Source organism: Gallus gallus, chromosome 2 (assembly GCF_016699485.2).
Source record: "Gallus gallus isolate bGalGal1 chromosome 2, bGalGal1.mat.broiler.GRCg7b, whole genome shotgun sequence".
NCBI lineage: Eukaryota > Metazoa > Chordata > Aves > Galliformes > Phasianidae > Gallus > Gallus gallus.
In genome coordinates, this window is record NC_052533.1 from 140571100 (window position 1) to 140587075 (window position 15976).

The 15976-nt window shown below is 45.7% G+C and overlaps 1 protein-coding gene across 3 annotated transcripts in view; it reads right to left on the bottom strand.

Moving 5' to 3' along the window:
- The window catches only part of KCNQ3 (potassium voltage-gated channel subfamily Q member 3), a 190024-nt gene extending 176223 nt beyond the window's left edge, over nucleotides 1-13801 (bottom strand). For all 3 annotated transcript variants that reach the window (XM_015283119.3, XM_015283118.3, XM_015283117.3), the window contains exon 1: nucleotides 13455-13801. In XM_015283119.3, coding sequence (XP_015138605.1) covers nucleotides 13455-13786 — 332 coding nt within the window. In that variant the 5' untranslated portion in view covers nucleotides 13787-13801. The remainder of the gene's footprint in view (nucleotides 1-13454) is intronic.
- Between the last annotated feature and the right edge of the window lie 2175 nt (nucleotides 13802-15976).

A 15976-nucleotide genomic window follows, 5' to 3' on the forward strand; every position in this document is an offset into this window, starting at 1 on the left:
ATTAAAACACACACACATGCCTAGTTATAACTCAAAGTCATGCTTAATTAACAGCCAAGAATTCCCAGAATTCTTGATCTAAGCCTGTCTTTTGCAGCACTCAGATTAAAGCATATAAACACATTATCTATTTCAAGTTGCTTGGAAATTAAGGTAGAAGGTAGAATACGTGAAAACAAGCACTGCCAATGAGGATGAGCACTGACACATTTCCATCTGCCCCCAAACTCTTTTTGTCACTCATTCTAATAATGTTTTCTTTACAGTTACTCTTTCCAGAAAACTCTAAGTCATAACTTTCTAACAGAAGAGTCGTCTTAGAATCTTCAGTAAAATCCTGCTTTTCAGGTGATAGCCCTGCCTTGATCTCTGGGAGCAGTGCTGTATTCTCTTGTCACTTGCTGGAATGTCATAGTTCAGGCAGCAAGACACAGCATTCAGCCCTGGCTATATCCTCATTCACTAAAGAAAGCTGTCGTCTGTGTCTTGTTGCGCCAGGAGCTCCCATCCTTTATTTTTTCTTGGATGACAACACTGGCAGCAAATGGCTCTGCAACCCAGGACTTGTATTATTATGCTGCTCTGGGAACAACAGCTGGCTCAAGCTGGTTATTAAGCAGCATGCAGATCTTGGATTAGTTTGTGAGAGGTACTCCCAAAGCCCTCCCTCCTACCACTGGGACAAGGAATGTTTATCCATCTCTGGATAAACTCAAGGGACAGACATTAGCTCAGTCACAGTGGTCCAGAGGGAGTCACTTTACTACTGAGTTCAGCATCAGGGAGTTGTGCAACAGAAAAAGAAGCACTAATGATAACAGGACATGAGGTGACTCAGAGAGAATGCTAGTATCTAAACTACCTTGCACAATACGGACAAACTAATTCCTACTTAGTCCCAAATTTAATGCTGACATGGGTCTCCTGGGTATGGTAACATCACCTATGCAAGAGGCAAAACCAACTATTTGCTAGCTGAAGTGAATGTAAAGTCAAAGGCCAAGTAGTTAAAAAAAATATATGTATTAAAAAAAAGTATTAAAAAGACCAAAAAGTAAGCAAATATAGCTGTTTATGCAAGTTTAGATAGGAGGCAAATTGTCATGTCAGCCTGCAGTTAACACTTAGGCCACCTGAATTTTAGTCAGACAGTAATGACTGAACTCTATGGTCATGGTGACATAGAGCATGAGAATCAAGTAGCACAGCTAGAGAAGTCCCACAAATAGGAGTTGGACTTAATGATCTTTATAGGTCCCTTCCAAATTGGGATGTTCTATGATCATATGATAATGGCACAGCTGGAGGTTTCCATTTAGTGATCATCCAGCTGCACCACAGCAGTGCAGTGATAAATACCACTAAAGGAAGAAGATGTAAGGAAGTGAGGAAGGAACAGGGAGAAAAAGATGAGAAATTCAGGAGGAGTTGTAGATGAGGGATAAGTTACTGAAGACTGAATGATTCTTCTCCCTGTATGTGGAGAATCTGATGAAAAAAAGATGTGGAAATGTCAAATTACAACAACATAGAAAATTCAGAAGTCCTTGAGAAAAGTTTTCTTGCCTAGCAGCAAGCAGCCCTGTTTCTGATTAATATGAGAGTTGTCCCCCCCATGCTGGGCTGCCCTGCTCAACAGCTCTTTCCAGATGCTACAATTCATTTTTGTTTATGTATGTTCAGGACTGAATGGAGGAGGGAAGGAAGAAGACTCCCCCATGACTCAGGCTTGGAAGTCTTCTCATTATGAGAAATGCGTAAAGCAACATATCCTGTGAAATAATAAATAAATTAATAAATATCACTCCTAACAATCTAAAGTGTAAAGATGCACTTAAATTAACATGACACAGCCCTGCTGAGCAAGCTGATTTGATTGAAATTAGCCCTGTCAGGCAGATTGGGCTGGAGACCTCTAACATTTCCTTCTATATTAAATGTCTTTATGGTCTAATTGTCAGCTTCAGTGTCACACAGGATCTACATCAAAAAATGGGAAGAAAGTTGGGGTTTTTCTTGCCCACCTTCCCCAAGCTGTCTGCAGTGTATTTGTTAACCAAATAGTAACATTTATGAGTCAAGTGCAGTGATGCACTGGAACAGGTTTCCCAGAGAGGTGGTGGATGCCCCATCCCTGGAGACACCCAAAGTCAGGCTGGATGGGGCTCTGAGCAACCCAATCTTACTGTAGGCGTCCCTGTTCATCGCAGGGGAGCTGGACCAGATGACTTTCAGTCGTCTTTTCCAACTTAAACTATTCTGTGATTCTATGATTCCATAATCCTATGAAAAATATCCTCTCTCAACTTTGGAGAGCAGGGAAGGAAGGAAAGACTTCATGTCTCTTTAAGCTAGCTCCTGAAGCAAAGGAAACAAGCCACAAACATCATGGTGTGAGTATGGCTGAATCCCCTCTGACTCTAGGACAAGTTGGTGCTCACTTAATGTCATGCCAGGAAATCTCCTATTCCCCCATTCCTCACACTCGCTTATTTTGCCATGAATTAGTTTGTTCTGTCAGGGAAGTACATCTCCAGAGATGCCAGACCTTGACCTTGGCCTCTGGCACTAACAGAGTAGCAGTAAAAAAAATAAAAAGCTTTTGTAGTACATCCAGAAAACACTCATGTTGCAGCAGCCAAATCCAAGCATTCTTCTAACTTTAATACATTTACTCTACATTCGTACTGACATGAATAAAGAGGTTGCTGGCTCAGTATTTCTGTGAAAACAAGCAAAATACAAACAAGCAGCTGCTAAAGGAGTACACCACCACCTAAAAACACTTGCTTATGTCAAGGCATTTTCATGCATTCAAATACTGAACTGATGATTTCAGTGTTAGGCTCAATTCTTGGTACTGATTCCGATAATGTATCAAAGTGAGTACGCCCTTTAAAAATACTGCTCACATACCTACAGAGTGTGGTAGAAAGCAGTGCTGTCTGCTCATTGATGTAGGGGGCTGAGTGTTGAGGAAGAGCAATTTCAACGGACAAAAATTCAGGAACAGGAAGAATGAGGACTGCTGCTGGCAAGCTCCCACCGCACTAACTCCTGTGCCCAGGGGAATCACAGATGGCCACAGAAGGTGAGGGGAAAGCCAAGTTAATCACAGCCCTTGGACTGGAAGATGAGCTCAAAAGGGAGCTAACTCTGGGTTTGAACATAACCTCAAGATCAACTGCAATTGTGACTATAAAATACATCCAGACAGCATCAAGAGCACATATATGGGAAAGCTGATAAGACAGATCCCACAGCAAAACAGAACAAAAAGAAGGTAGGAAGGTAAATTCAGGATTCCCAACAAGGGGAATATCTTAAAGCCACTGAAATCAGCAGTATAATTAGGATTCTGCAAGTGAGAACATAAACTACACTATCACACTTTTCTTTGGCATAATGTCAGGGATGACTGTAGGCCTGTCAGGTCATGCAACAGTAAGCGGCCACATATATGCAGGTCTTGCAGAAAGGGAATTAGGATTTTATGTAGAGCCTAAAATTAAATAAAAGCCCATCTAACAGCAAGACTAAAATTTCTATTGCCTTTTAAAGGCAGAACCCATCTGTCTCAAACTGTAGAAGTGTACCAGACATCCAGTCACCCTGACTTTCACTATAGGCAATGGAGAGTTTCTGAATGGAGTTGCAGCTGTGATTTATGTCCATGTAAAGCAGACCCCTACAACTGGTTGGATGAATTGCACCGTAAAATCTATCCACTGTATTGACTAGACCTTTATTGACTATAGAGAGAACTGAAATACCTACTGCACACAAATAACTGCACATGTACATACCTAAATTCACCTAATTTTATTAGTGTGGCTCTGAGTTTCAACCCTCAGGTTGAGTAAAAAGTTTAATGTCTGTCAGATGTTTTTTGGCATAGACAGCTAAATTCAGGCTCATTACCCAACACTTTCACAAGCCAGTGGAAAATTTCAGGCACTACAAGAAGTGATTAATCTCACCTATTTAGAACTATCTTCAGGATGAGATTAATTGCACTCCAGAAATTTCAATTTCCTATTTTTCTTCCATGACTACAAAAGGAGTCCATTCAGCTCCTCAAATAAGGTACTAGATGAATGGATCCAATTGTGAATGTTGAGAAACAGCCTCTCAAATCCTGAGGGAAAGCAGGCAAAATCAGTTATTTCAAGAAATTCATCACCAAAACAGTAGCATCCTTGAGAATATACATATTATATGAAGATACCATATTCTGAGAGCAGAAAGTGCCACAAATATCAGCTGCTGGACCCTACCTCTGCGCACAGGACCTGACATGACAATGGAGCAACATCTAAAATGAGTAAGACAAGACTGGGAGATACGTCCAAATATTAGCAACAAAGCAAGTAGCAATATTTTCTTCCATGTTTTACACAAGTGGTAAGTTTGGTGACAGAATATCAGTTGTCTCTTTCTCCCAGATTGATACCACAAAAAGTTATTTGGCTTTGTTGATGCAGGGCTGAGGTACTGAAACCTCTGTGGGAGTCCTATCAGCACAAGGAGTGTTGAAAGTGAAAAGGCAAAAGCCTTGACAAAGTCCCGTGAACAGAAAGAGGAGAGGATATAGAAAATAAGACATGTTTTTAGATATATAGAATAGACCAGAGGTAATGGCGTTACATAGTGCCAAGGGAGGTTCAGGTTGGATATTAGGAAAAATTTCTTCTCAGACAGAGTGGTGAGGCATTGGCACAGGCTACCCAGGGAGGTGGTGGAGTCACCATCCCTGGAGGTGTTCAAGAAACATGTAGATGTGGCACTGAGGAACATGTGACCATGTTGGTGGTGGGTTGATGGTTTGACTAGATGATCTTATTTTCCAAACTTAATAATTCCCTGATCCTATGATACAAACAAGATAAAATCCAAATAATTTCACTGGGGTATGATTTCCTGAGTCTTATCCCAAAGAAAAGAGTATTTTTGCACAGACCCAGAAAGGTATCCTCAAATTGGTGAGATCTTGCATGTAATGATTATATCTCTTTTTGTAACATGAAGATACTCAGCGCTGTTCTCTGTCAAGGATGACAGCCTGTGCCCCAGCCACTGATCTCACTAACGTTCCCAGCAAGAAGCCATCTGCACTCCTACTGGAGACGTCTGTGGCATGCAGTTGTCTCAGACTAAAACCATGATATGGGTCATCTAGGAATGTTGTGTTATCAGCCAGTGTGTGTGCCACTCCTTGGGAACATCCCCAGCATGGCTTTGCCAGTTAGTATAGACTTACTGGCTGTTCTAGGCACAGAATTAAATGCTTCTGTATGGCAAGGCTGGTCCAGAGCATTGGTCCAGCACTGGTGTTATGGTGCAGACAATATCTGATGTCAGACCAGGGAGCCTCAGCCACCTGCATGCATTGATATTCTCCTGGCAGCATCTTACAAGCAGCAGTATTAGCAAGGGTAGAAAAGCAAATTCCAGTTCTTATAATTGCCTTCCTAAATTAATTCACCTGTAATTTCAATCAGCTGCTCTTGACATTCCCTCCTCAAGGTGTAATCCCTCCTCATAAACACTCATAGCAGTGCATGGAGAGGCATGAGGGGAAAAAAGATAAGCAGAGCTGATGCTCTACTGCTGAGAGCCTGGTGGGCAGCTTCCCACCATGCACTTCAGGGATTTCACTGTTAGTCTCTCAACAGCTGTTCTTGACTCTTCTTCATTCCCACTGAAACTTTTAGATTCTCTGCATTTACAGTTGGTGGAAAATGCCCTGCAAAGAGTCCTCTGTTTTAGGCTTAACATCTCTGTCCTTCGAAAACAGTTGGGTATAGTCTAAACCTAATGGCTCCTATAAAATACATAAGAACTGGGACTTGGATGGATTGGGTCATTTAAGCTTTCAGCATTGCTTTAGTTCTGCTTTGGTGGTGGATGGCACTAGGAACAGTGAACTGTTACATGAGTTACACAATTAATATGTCAAAAGCATGAAAAATTCTAGATGGAAAAATAACCAAAAACTTACCATTGAACTAAGCAGATAAACATAGTCCAACAGCAAGGTTTGAACAAGAGGACAATAGGAAATATCCATTTTTTGAACATAGGTGCAGTGTCTCATGAAATCCTTCTAGTGTTAATTCAGGTGACTGGCAGAAACCAGATGCAATTGAAAACTGGTTTCTGAGCTATAAATAAAGCCATAACAAATGATACTGCATTAACCAGGAGGGGGAGAAGTTGTTTTAAATGAATTTTCTTAATTCTGGTCTTATTAAATGCTTCCTTAATGATCTATAAAAATAATTAAATTGAATGTTAATAAAATTACCAGATACCAATCTGGAAGGTGATCAAAACACCAGTGAGGACACAAGAAAGTAAATATGAAAAGCATCTGAGATTAGAAAACAATGCAGACTAACACAGCTTAGCAAGGGAGTACATAACACATCTGCACAGCTCTCAGCAACAACCCTGAAAATGTGATGGACCAATGAAATGCAAGTATCTGGAAAAAAATTAAGTCTAGAAAGCCAAAAGAAGCAAAAGGCAACACAAACAGGATTAGGATTCCTTCACTGTCACAGAATACAATAGACTGTCATACACCAGTAATACAGAAGTAAGAAATTAGGAAAGGCTGTGGCAAGATCAGTGTTTGCAGAAGGGGCATAAAGAGACACCCAGTGATACTAATGTCAAGGACTCAGCCTCTCTCCAAACTGAGATTTAGCAGTGTTGGAGATATGCAACTCAACTTCAGAGTGGTTTATAAAACCTACCCACAAACCAGGAAGGGTCGGTACCTCTAAGGAGGTGAAGGTGCTGTCCTGGTGACTGTAACCAAAGGTGGTTATTAAGGTATGGGATGAATCCTGTGGAGAAGTGTGGCCTAAGAGGATCTTACCATGCCCAAGCAGGGCAGCAGGTTGGCTATGCAGAAGATGATGATACCTAGTGCTGCCTTCCACCAGTTCTCAGTTACACACTACTCAGTGTCACTGTGGGTAGGTTTCTCCTGACTTCTGTGAGACCTTTCATTTTCTCCAAGTTAAACACCCTCTTTAGTTTACTCGCTTAAGGCTGGAAAACGCTCTTTTAAAGCTCTAAACTACTCATTACCAGCCTGAAAGTTCTCCCAAAGTGCTTCTTTCCAAAGTAGGTTACCATGAACCTAAATATCCCTGGGCATACCCCTCCCTCCACAGAAAATGCAGTTTCCCAGTTATCACCCTAAGACAGGAGCAGGCATATACGTAACAGCTCTTGTGGACCATATTCCTTGTAAAGCTATTAATATTTAAGAAATCCATTTTAATACAGTATTTGTCAGAAGCAATAGCAGAGGCAATGTCTCCATGGCTCCATTCCTTTTGTAAAGTCCCATGCATAAGAAGGGAACATAACATTATTAAATACAATAATAAACATAATTATTTTTCTATACCATAGAAGGCTGATGATAGTAGTGTCCAAGCACCCAGCAACCTAGCTGTGTCTAAGGTCACTGATCAATTATACTTCAAAACAACATATAAATTATCTTTTGACAGATTTTGCTTGGAAAGTTTCTTAGAGTTGTTAAATTAGATTCAAACTACTCAAGTCCAGACCTTGTCTTTGAATGTGCATTGTCATCACTTGACCCTGCACACACATCAGTGCATGGTTTTGTACCTTGGCTTAATCTATGAATACAGAGCATTTAGTCAAGTGATGCTTGAAGACGAAGAGCCCTGAAGAAAGAACAAGAAGATGCCAGATGACTAACTAGCCTCTGATATGATGTGTGGGAGAAGCAGGTCCTGCTGGGGCCATGGATAGACTGATCTGGTAGGTGACAACCCTGCCCATGGCAGAAGGTTGGAACTGGATGGGCTTTAAGGTCCTTTCTAACTCAAGCCATTCTATGATTCTGTGATTCTTTGCCGTATCTTTGGTCAAAATGAGGATATTTGGGACAGCTCAGTTCTATAGAAATTATAGCAAAGATTCTGACTTCTGAGGAGCTCGTTGCTGGTGGAGTTGATGGCAAGGGGCTTTGCTGTTGCTGGTGGTGCAGACGCTCACCAGTACATCACTGGACACATCTGATCTCACCACCTGCCCAAATAAGGCCACACTGATACTACACTTCTTCCAAGCTAGTCCCTGTACAGACAGACACTGAGCTACCCTTATCCTTGGAGATTAAGGGACGCAGAGGAGCACATCTGCACTACACTCCCTCGAGCCCTTCCTAGCAGGCCTCAGCAGTCCCAAAACTCAGCAAATTCATGGTGTAGCCATGGAAACACCAAGCAAACAGGCTGACTGACCCCTGGCAGTACTGCTTCACAGCAAGACTGTGCTGACATGAAGCCTTGATGAGGAGTTACAAGGCTGCAGGTGACAGTGAGCTGAAAACACACTGTTTCCCCCTCATTAAGCCAGGTCTGCAGTTTCTAGGGATTTTGGGTGCTTAAACCAGCACTGAGCGCTGACAGCACCATTTCAACATGCCGGACTGAGTGGACTCACAGGCCTCAACAGAGTCACACCAGTAAAGGTGTTCACAGAGGTCTCCAATGACTGAGACTTCATTATATTTTACAAAGTATACTGCAGAATATTTATCCGTGCATTATGATGGATTAGCATAAATAATTAATAAAGGAGTTTGTACTGGTGAATGGATAAGCAAAGGGAACTTACTAATGGACCAAGCTTGCTCTCCTGCGCCGGGGATTCACTTAGAGACAAGTTCATGCCAAAGAGGCCAAGGAAGGGCTTACATTCATCCTTCTCTTTACCCCAACCCTGTTCCCAAATCACCCAGCCCTCTGGCACAGGCCAGTATCCCAGCACACCTCCCAGATGGCAAGGAGGAAAGTCCCCAGACATCAACCTTTCCCTCTCTACTTGACATTGGTGAGGCCGCACTATGAGTACTGAGTTCAGTTTTGGGTCCCCCACTACAGGAAAGACACTGAAACACTGGAGCATGCCCAGGGAAGGGCAGCGAAGCTGCTGAAGGTTTGGAGTACAAGTCTTATGGGAGCAGCTGAGGGAACTGGGATTGTTTGGTCTGGAGAAGAGGAGGCTCAGGGGAGATGTTATTGCTCTCTACAACTACCTGAAAGGAGGTTGTGGCGAAGTGGGGGTTGCCCTCATCTCACAGGTAACAGCAATAGGATAAGAGGGAATGGTTTTAAGTTCCACCAGAGGTGGTTCAGGTTAAGTATTTGGAAAAATGTCTTCTCAGAAAGGATGGTGAGGTATTGGCACAGGTTGCCCAGGGAGGTTGACAGAGTCCCCATTCCTGGAGGTGTTCAAGGAAAGAGTGGGCGTGGTTTACTGGGCATGATGGTGATGGGCTGACGGTTGGACTAGGTGATATTAATGGCCTTTCCAACCTTAATGATTCTATGAGTCTTAAGTCCCTCACTGCCCTTTTCCATAAACAACCCACCCAGGCTCAGTGATGCAAAAGGTGCATTTTGGTGCTTCGATTAAATACTGATGATTTGACAGCCCACATGCCTCTGCTTCCTCTTCTTTTTCCAGGTGCTAAGTGCTACTGAAAGATGGATGGATGGCAAATACACGCTCAAGCATTCCCTACGATTTTCCTCTCCCATCAGCAGGAAGGCTGTGGAGATCTACACTGCAGCCAATATTGCACAATTCTCCAAAAAAAATAAAAACCAAAAAGAAAGAAATGCAGTCCCAAGCTTTTTCCTAGTCTTATTTTCCTGTGAAAGAGAAGGCTGCAGTTGTCTCAGGGGATGGTATGAAAATAAGAGTATCTCCTAGCTACCTCTCCTTCAGACTCTTTTCATTAAGGCAGGTTGAAAATTTACCAGAAACTGCCATTGCAAAGTTGAGCTGCATTTTGTTTCTTTTCTGGAGTCTCTCTGTTATCCAACACATTCTTTGTGCTTGGAATTAAAAATAATCTGGAAAATCAAAATCTTACTTGCTTTTATTTCTTCATTCAATTCATTTATGCTTCTGTGCGTAAAGAAAGCGCTTGGATGTTTTGTGAGCAGCGCTTGGGTTGGTCTCCCTGGCCAAACCACTCATCCCATGAGGCCTAGCAGCAGGGGATTCCTGCCACATATTGCACTGCTCAACACACACAGTGCATCAGGGGAGCTGTAGTTACACCTACAGGGAGAGTAGTTTAGAAAAGAGCAGGGAGAGACAGTAGCCTGACCTGCAACCCTCAGGAGCCATTTCCAAATAAAACATCTCAAAGATTAAAACAGGGTATTTTTTTTTTAATGCATATATACTTATCTATTTATTTTTCACTGCAAATATTCAGGAGTTCCACTTTACAGAGGTGTTTGTTTGTTTGTTTGTTTGTTTTTTCCATAGGAAAGCCCACATTTTCTCTTACAAACTACCCCACTGCCATATTGTCATATTGCCATGAAGCATAACAACACTGACGTCCTGGCAGAGAGGATCTTAACACACGTTAGGTAAATTCTGCCTAGCAGAACGTCCAGGGAATAGATGTTTAGATGTTTTCAAAGGTGAAGGAAACAGAGTCAGCTTCTTTGGGGGCAAATCACATTTCTCTTTGCAATACGCAGAACCTGGGACAAACTCAGATGTGAAGAACAAAGAATGAGGAAGAATCACAAGAAAATCATCTCCTATCATTTCTGTAAATCACTGCCAGTGAAAGCTGAACACTGAAATGCCATCAAGAATTACTCCCTTCGTCCCCTCTATCTTTTTCCCCAGGTCCTGGATGGCCTGATCTATGCTTGTATTCTGATTCAATAGATTCAATTACTTCAGTAGGTCCAACCACACCTAGAGCAGAGTGTTTACAACAGGGGCTGTGCCAAACCGTATTTATGTGCACATTAGGACAATGAGAGATGTGAAGGATCATGAGCCCCTTCCAGCTATATGGGCAACACTGCACAGTTCAATGGAATCCCATCTGCACTACCCTTTTAAAAGTTCTGGAATCCAAAGCTTTTGCAGAAATCTTTGCAAGGCCCCTTCCTGCTCCCACACAAGTTCCTTGGTATGTCCTGAAAGATGTGACCCTCTTCCATCTGCAGCTTCTCTCTTCCTAAATCCTCAGATACAAAGCACTGAAGCATTTGCATCAGTTCTTCCCTAAATACCTTGGGTTTATAATGGATCCATCGCGCCTACAGATGCTGCAATCCCTTTTGGTCTTTAGTTTTACAGATATGTGAGCAACCACTTTATTCTTCATTTGGTTGTATTGCAAAAATATTGGTATTTATTAAAACCTGGTGTTTTATTAGGATAAATGGGACTTTTATTCTTAAGTAAAATAGCAGATTTGTGGATTTTGCAGAAAAGTCAGCGATCTCCCACCAACCCAAGACAGAGCGTAAGATGTTCTCATGTGAAAAGCAGCCGAGACTGTGGGACAGCACCACACAGTGTCACAACAGAACCTCCAACGTGAGAGGGACTCCATTTCTGAAGGAAAAAAAAAAAGTTAAAAGACAATTCATCTGAAAAAAAGAACAGAGACTTCAAATGTCAGCATGGAGCACTGCTTCCCTGATGCACTGCTCCTGCTCTCGAGCAGGTCTTCCCTCTCCAGTCACACAAAGGTCTCAACACAATCTTCCATCACTTCTGGCAGATTTGTTTTGTAGGGTTTGATCCTACAGAAAAGTAGGAATCCACACCTTCTACTGAGTTCAAAAGGTGATGAGACTGAGCACATCAGTCTCACATCTTGGTGTTTTGCAGCGCTATGTGTCACCAAGAAGCAGCTGGCCATGCAGGATATTGGGTCCATTACTAAGAAGGAGTAAACCTTTATGAACCATTAACATTTTGACCGTGCTACAATCCATACTGAGGAAGGATCTTAAGGGTAATCTCACACTTAGAGAGATGGCTAAAATGCATGTTGTAGCTTGGGATTTTTTATACCCATATTAAAGTGAATCAGCTCACCTGAACCCCTCTAGACCATCCACCATCCTATTTGCTTGTACCCAGCCAGGAGCCCGGGTGTGGATTTGACCACAAACAGAGATGCCAAGCGCTCATAAGGCTCTGGTGTGTGCTAACGCCTCATTTATGCAGCCTGCATGGGCTGACTATGCAGGATGAGCTGGGGTGCAAATCCATCCAGACACGGTTCACCCCAAGCAGGAGCAGTGTTATGTAATGCTGAGCACAACCCTACAGCAAGCTCGCTACCAAAGAGCCTCCCACATCACAGCATCTTTCCCCAGCCCCAAACACTGCCTCATCCTGCCTGGTACTTCAATTTTTCCTAAAGCAAAAAGGGGCTAAAGAATGGGGAAAAAATGTGACGGCAGTCCACATTTTCACAGAAATCCAGCTGGAAAGCAAGAGCCTTTGTCCCAAGACACACTTTAAGAAAACACTGAAAAGAAGGGGGCAGCAATAGGTGAATGGTACATTGGTACATAGCAGCACATCAGTAGCGCTGCCTTTTGCTTCTTGCCTGGGGCTAAATCCCTGCAAATATCCACGAGAAATTTGCCTGGAGGTAAAATCCCAGCCCCGTACTCAAGGTGTGTATTTGCAAATGCAAGACAGCACCAGGGAGGAGGGCTTCCACAGATCCAGCTCCAGGCTCCCAGCCCATACACCCTACAGCACTTTGTCTTTGGCAAACAAACCAATTTCAGAAATCACAGTTAAATCCTATATGACATAGAACCCTGTGTATGTTACAGCCTTAAAGAACAGCGGTGCCACTGTGACCACTGATAGTCCCTTGGGTTTTCACACACATTCACAACACTAAAGAACACTTTAATATGAACAGGACTCTGCCAAACTCATTGCATGCTGTAGGCAGACTTGTTTTCCTGTATTTTTATGAAAACTGAAGGGATCAGAATTTTTAGGAAGGCAAAACAGCGGTGCCTGACTCATCCCCTTTGGGCCAGAAGATGAGTTTGCTCCATCCCTGTTTGCTGGTGGTCGGCTTAACTTCCTGGCGGACAGAGCTGCAACACTCGGGCTTTGAGCACCACAGGGTGATGCTTACCGGACCAAAACCCCACGGATTTCATCTGACACTTCTTAAGAGCCGGCTCACCCGGGGTTTAGAAAACCGACTTCATCCACATGTAATGCTCTACGCTGAACTGAAGCCGGCAGTGTCCCCTTAAGCACTCTGCGCCTTAAAACCGCTCGCAGCTCGGTCCCTATAGCCGGGTGTAAGAGGCGCACGTTTGAGCACAGCGACGCGGGGGACATGCCAGAGGGAGCCCAAGCCTTACAAGATGCTCATTTTGGAACACCCGACCATAGAAAAACATTAAAATAATAAAAGAAAAAAAAATAATAATAAACATCAGCACATCCCATAATAAGCTCCTTGCCGTCCCCCCGCTGCTGGGAGCGAGTCGGAGAACGACGGAATCACCAAAGTCCCCCGGTCGGGAATGATAAAGCAAAACGGCGCATCCCCCCGGGCAGCCCCGCTCCGCGTTACTCACACGAAGCCGTGGTAGAGCAGCGCCCAGCCGCGGGGTCGCTCCAGGGCGTCGTAGATCAAAGTTTGGATCCGGCGATACTTGGCGTGGTTCCTCTTCACCGGGCGGCTCAGGGGGGTCTTCGCCAACAGCCCCAACCCCGGAGGGCTCCGCTTGCCGCCCTCTTCCTTCCCGCCGCCTTCCAGCAGCAGCGTCCCGTCGCGATCGGCTCCGGAGCCCAGGGCGAGCGAGCCCTGCTCGGGGTCCCCTCCGCCGCCGCCCGCCGCCCGCCGCCCCTCCGCCGCCCCTCCGGCCCCGCTACCGCCCGCCGCGCCGCGCCGCGCCTTCAGCCCCATGGTGGGCGCCGGGCCCCGGAGGCGAGCTGCAGATCGGCGGCGGCAGCCCCGGGAGCCCCAAGGCCATGATCTGAGCTCCCCGCCCCTCCCCCCCCTACAAGGATTTCTTTACGGATTTATATATATATATACATGGGAGCGTGTGTATATATATATATATATATATTTATAATACGGGGGGAAAAGCGGGTAGCAAATGGGGTGGGGGGGAGGCGGTCACATCCCCCTCAGGTCATCCCCACCGGCGGGCAGCAGCACCTGGGCTGGCGCAAGGCAGGGAAATCATCGCGGAGTTTATTTACCAGCCCGATGCCCGAGCCCCTTCCTCCCCCCCCCACCCCCCCGCCTCCTCTTCCTCCTCCTCCTCCTCCCAGCTCCTGCCTTCTCCCCCCCTCACTCTCCCCCCCCCCCCCCCCTTCCCCGAGCCCTCACGTTAGGGAGTGGCCCATTGTATGCAGGCAGCAAATAGCCCGGCGTCCGCCCCCCGTTCCCCCAGCCCCGGGTGTCTGTAGTCGGCTGCTCGGGACCGCGGGGCTGTCCCTATCGTCCCCCCCCCCCGCCCCCACTTCTCCCACCCCCGGCTGCCAGCCCCCTGCTGGGGCCGCCGAGCGGGGAGATCCCGGCAGCCGGCGGGAGGGGAGCCCCCTCCGAACACCCGGGGAACCCCCGCAGCATCACAGCCCACCCCGCCTCGCTGCGGCTGGAGGGGAGGGAGGGGAAGGGGAGGGCATCCCCGGCCCCCCGCGGGGGTTTGCTTTCGCCGCCGGAGCAGGAAGGAGGGGAGGATGGGGATGAAGGATGCCGGGAGAGGAGGCTGCGGGCTCTGCCTCGCCGATGCGGCTCGCTCGGAGCCGAGCCGAGCTTCCAGCCGGGGAAGGGGTTTGGGGGCAGCGCGGCCGTGCATCCTCCAGCCGCGCCGGGCTTCGGGTTTCGGCACGGCTCTCCTGCGGGGGTTGCTGGTCCTACTACCGTAACACAGGCTGCGGTCCTCAAAGCAGTCGCCAAAGTGGATGACTCTATGTGGGAGCGGAGCCGAACACAGCTACAGCCCCTGCCCTGAGCCATGGAACTCAGCTGAAGCCCCCATCCTGCTCTGACATCTATAGCAGATCCCAAATCCAGAAGGGATGGAATCATCAGCCCTCTCAGTTTCCTGGCTGCAAGGAAGCCAAGATGTGCTTTGTGCTCACTGCAGCCCTGTTTACCCTGGGATTTCTGCCACAACATCGCATCAGAATCCCCTTTTTCTCTTAGAGCTGATCTGTGAAAACCTCCCCGCAGAGCTGAGTATTCATAAGGCTGCACCTCGGTGGGATACAAAGGGTCCAATCTAATCCTTCCTCCTTGACAGCTAATAATAATTAAATAAAAGAGACAAAGCCTTACAGATTGCGTGTTGTTTCCATGAGATGTCCCCCTCCCCCATCTGGGGGAGTTTTCCTGGTATCTCCTGAAGAGATGCCAACAAACCCAAAAGCCCTTCCAGACACACAAGGAAGCAGATTTGCCACCTACTCGAGCAGCTCCTGCACTGCTTCCCAGAGGATTTCTGCTCGGAGCCATCCTTCTATTTCCCAGAGCTGGAGGGAAAACACATGGAAAGACATCTGGAGATGGAGGGGCCACACTTCTACACACCTGCTCTAACATCTATCGGCATCATCTGAATATCATTTACAGCCATATTACCGATGAGGGCACTGGGAGGTAAGGAAGTTCTGTTAACTGGGCCATTTATCTCTCTCCAGCTCCTGTTCCACCTCAGTACAATGGTGATGATACTTCCCAAAGCCACAGCAGAGCTATCAGCATTAGCGAGGATGTGTGGGGCATGAAGAATAGAGCACTTACATCACGCAGCCCGCTATGCCTTAACCCGGCATTACACGGGCAGAAGTGGGAGGCGAAGGGGGAAGGGAAGGAAATTTATGGCCAACCAGTTAATCACAGTTTTGAACCACAACAGTGAATGTTCAGTGTGAAATGGGGACGGTGAGTTATTTTCACGAGGGTGCAGTAAATTATTTTCATTAGCCAAGGGCTGTACCAATGTCAGATAGCAATGGGTGACTGATGGGCAAGCTCACCAGCCTGTTTGGCTTTTGTAGGCCTTATGCTAGAGACAGAATGCTTTTCAGTCACAATTACAAGCTGCTTTTTGGTTTTTTTTTTCTTTCAATGGCATCCTCC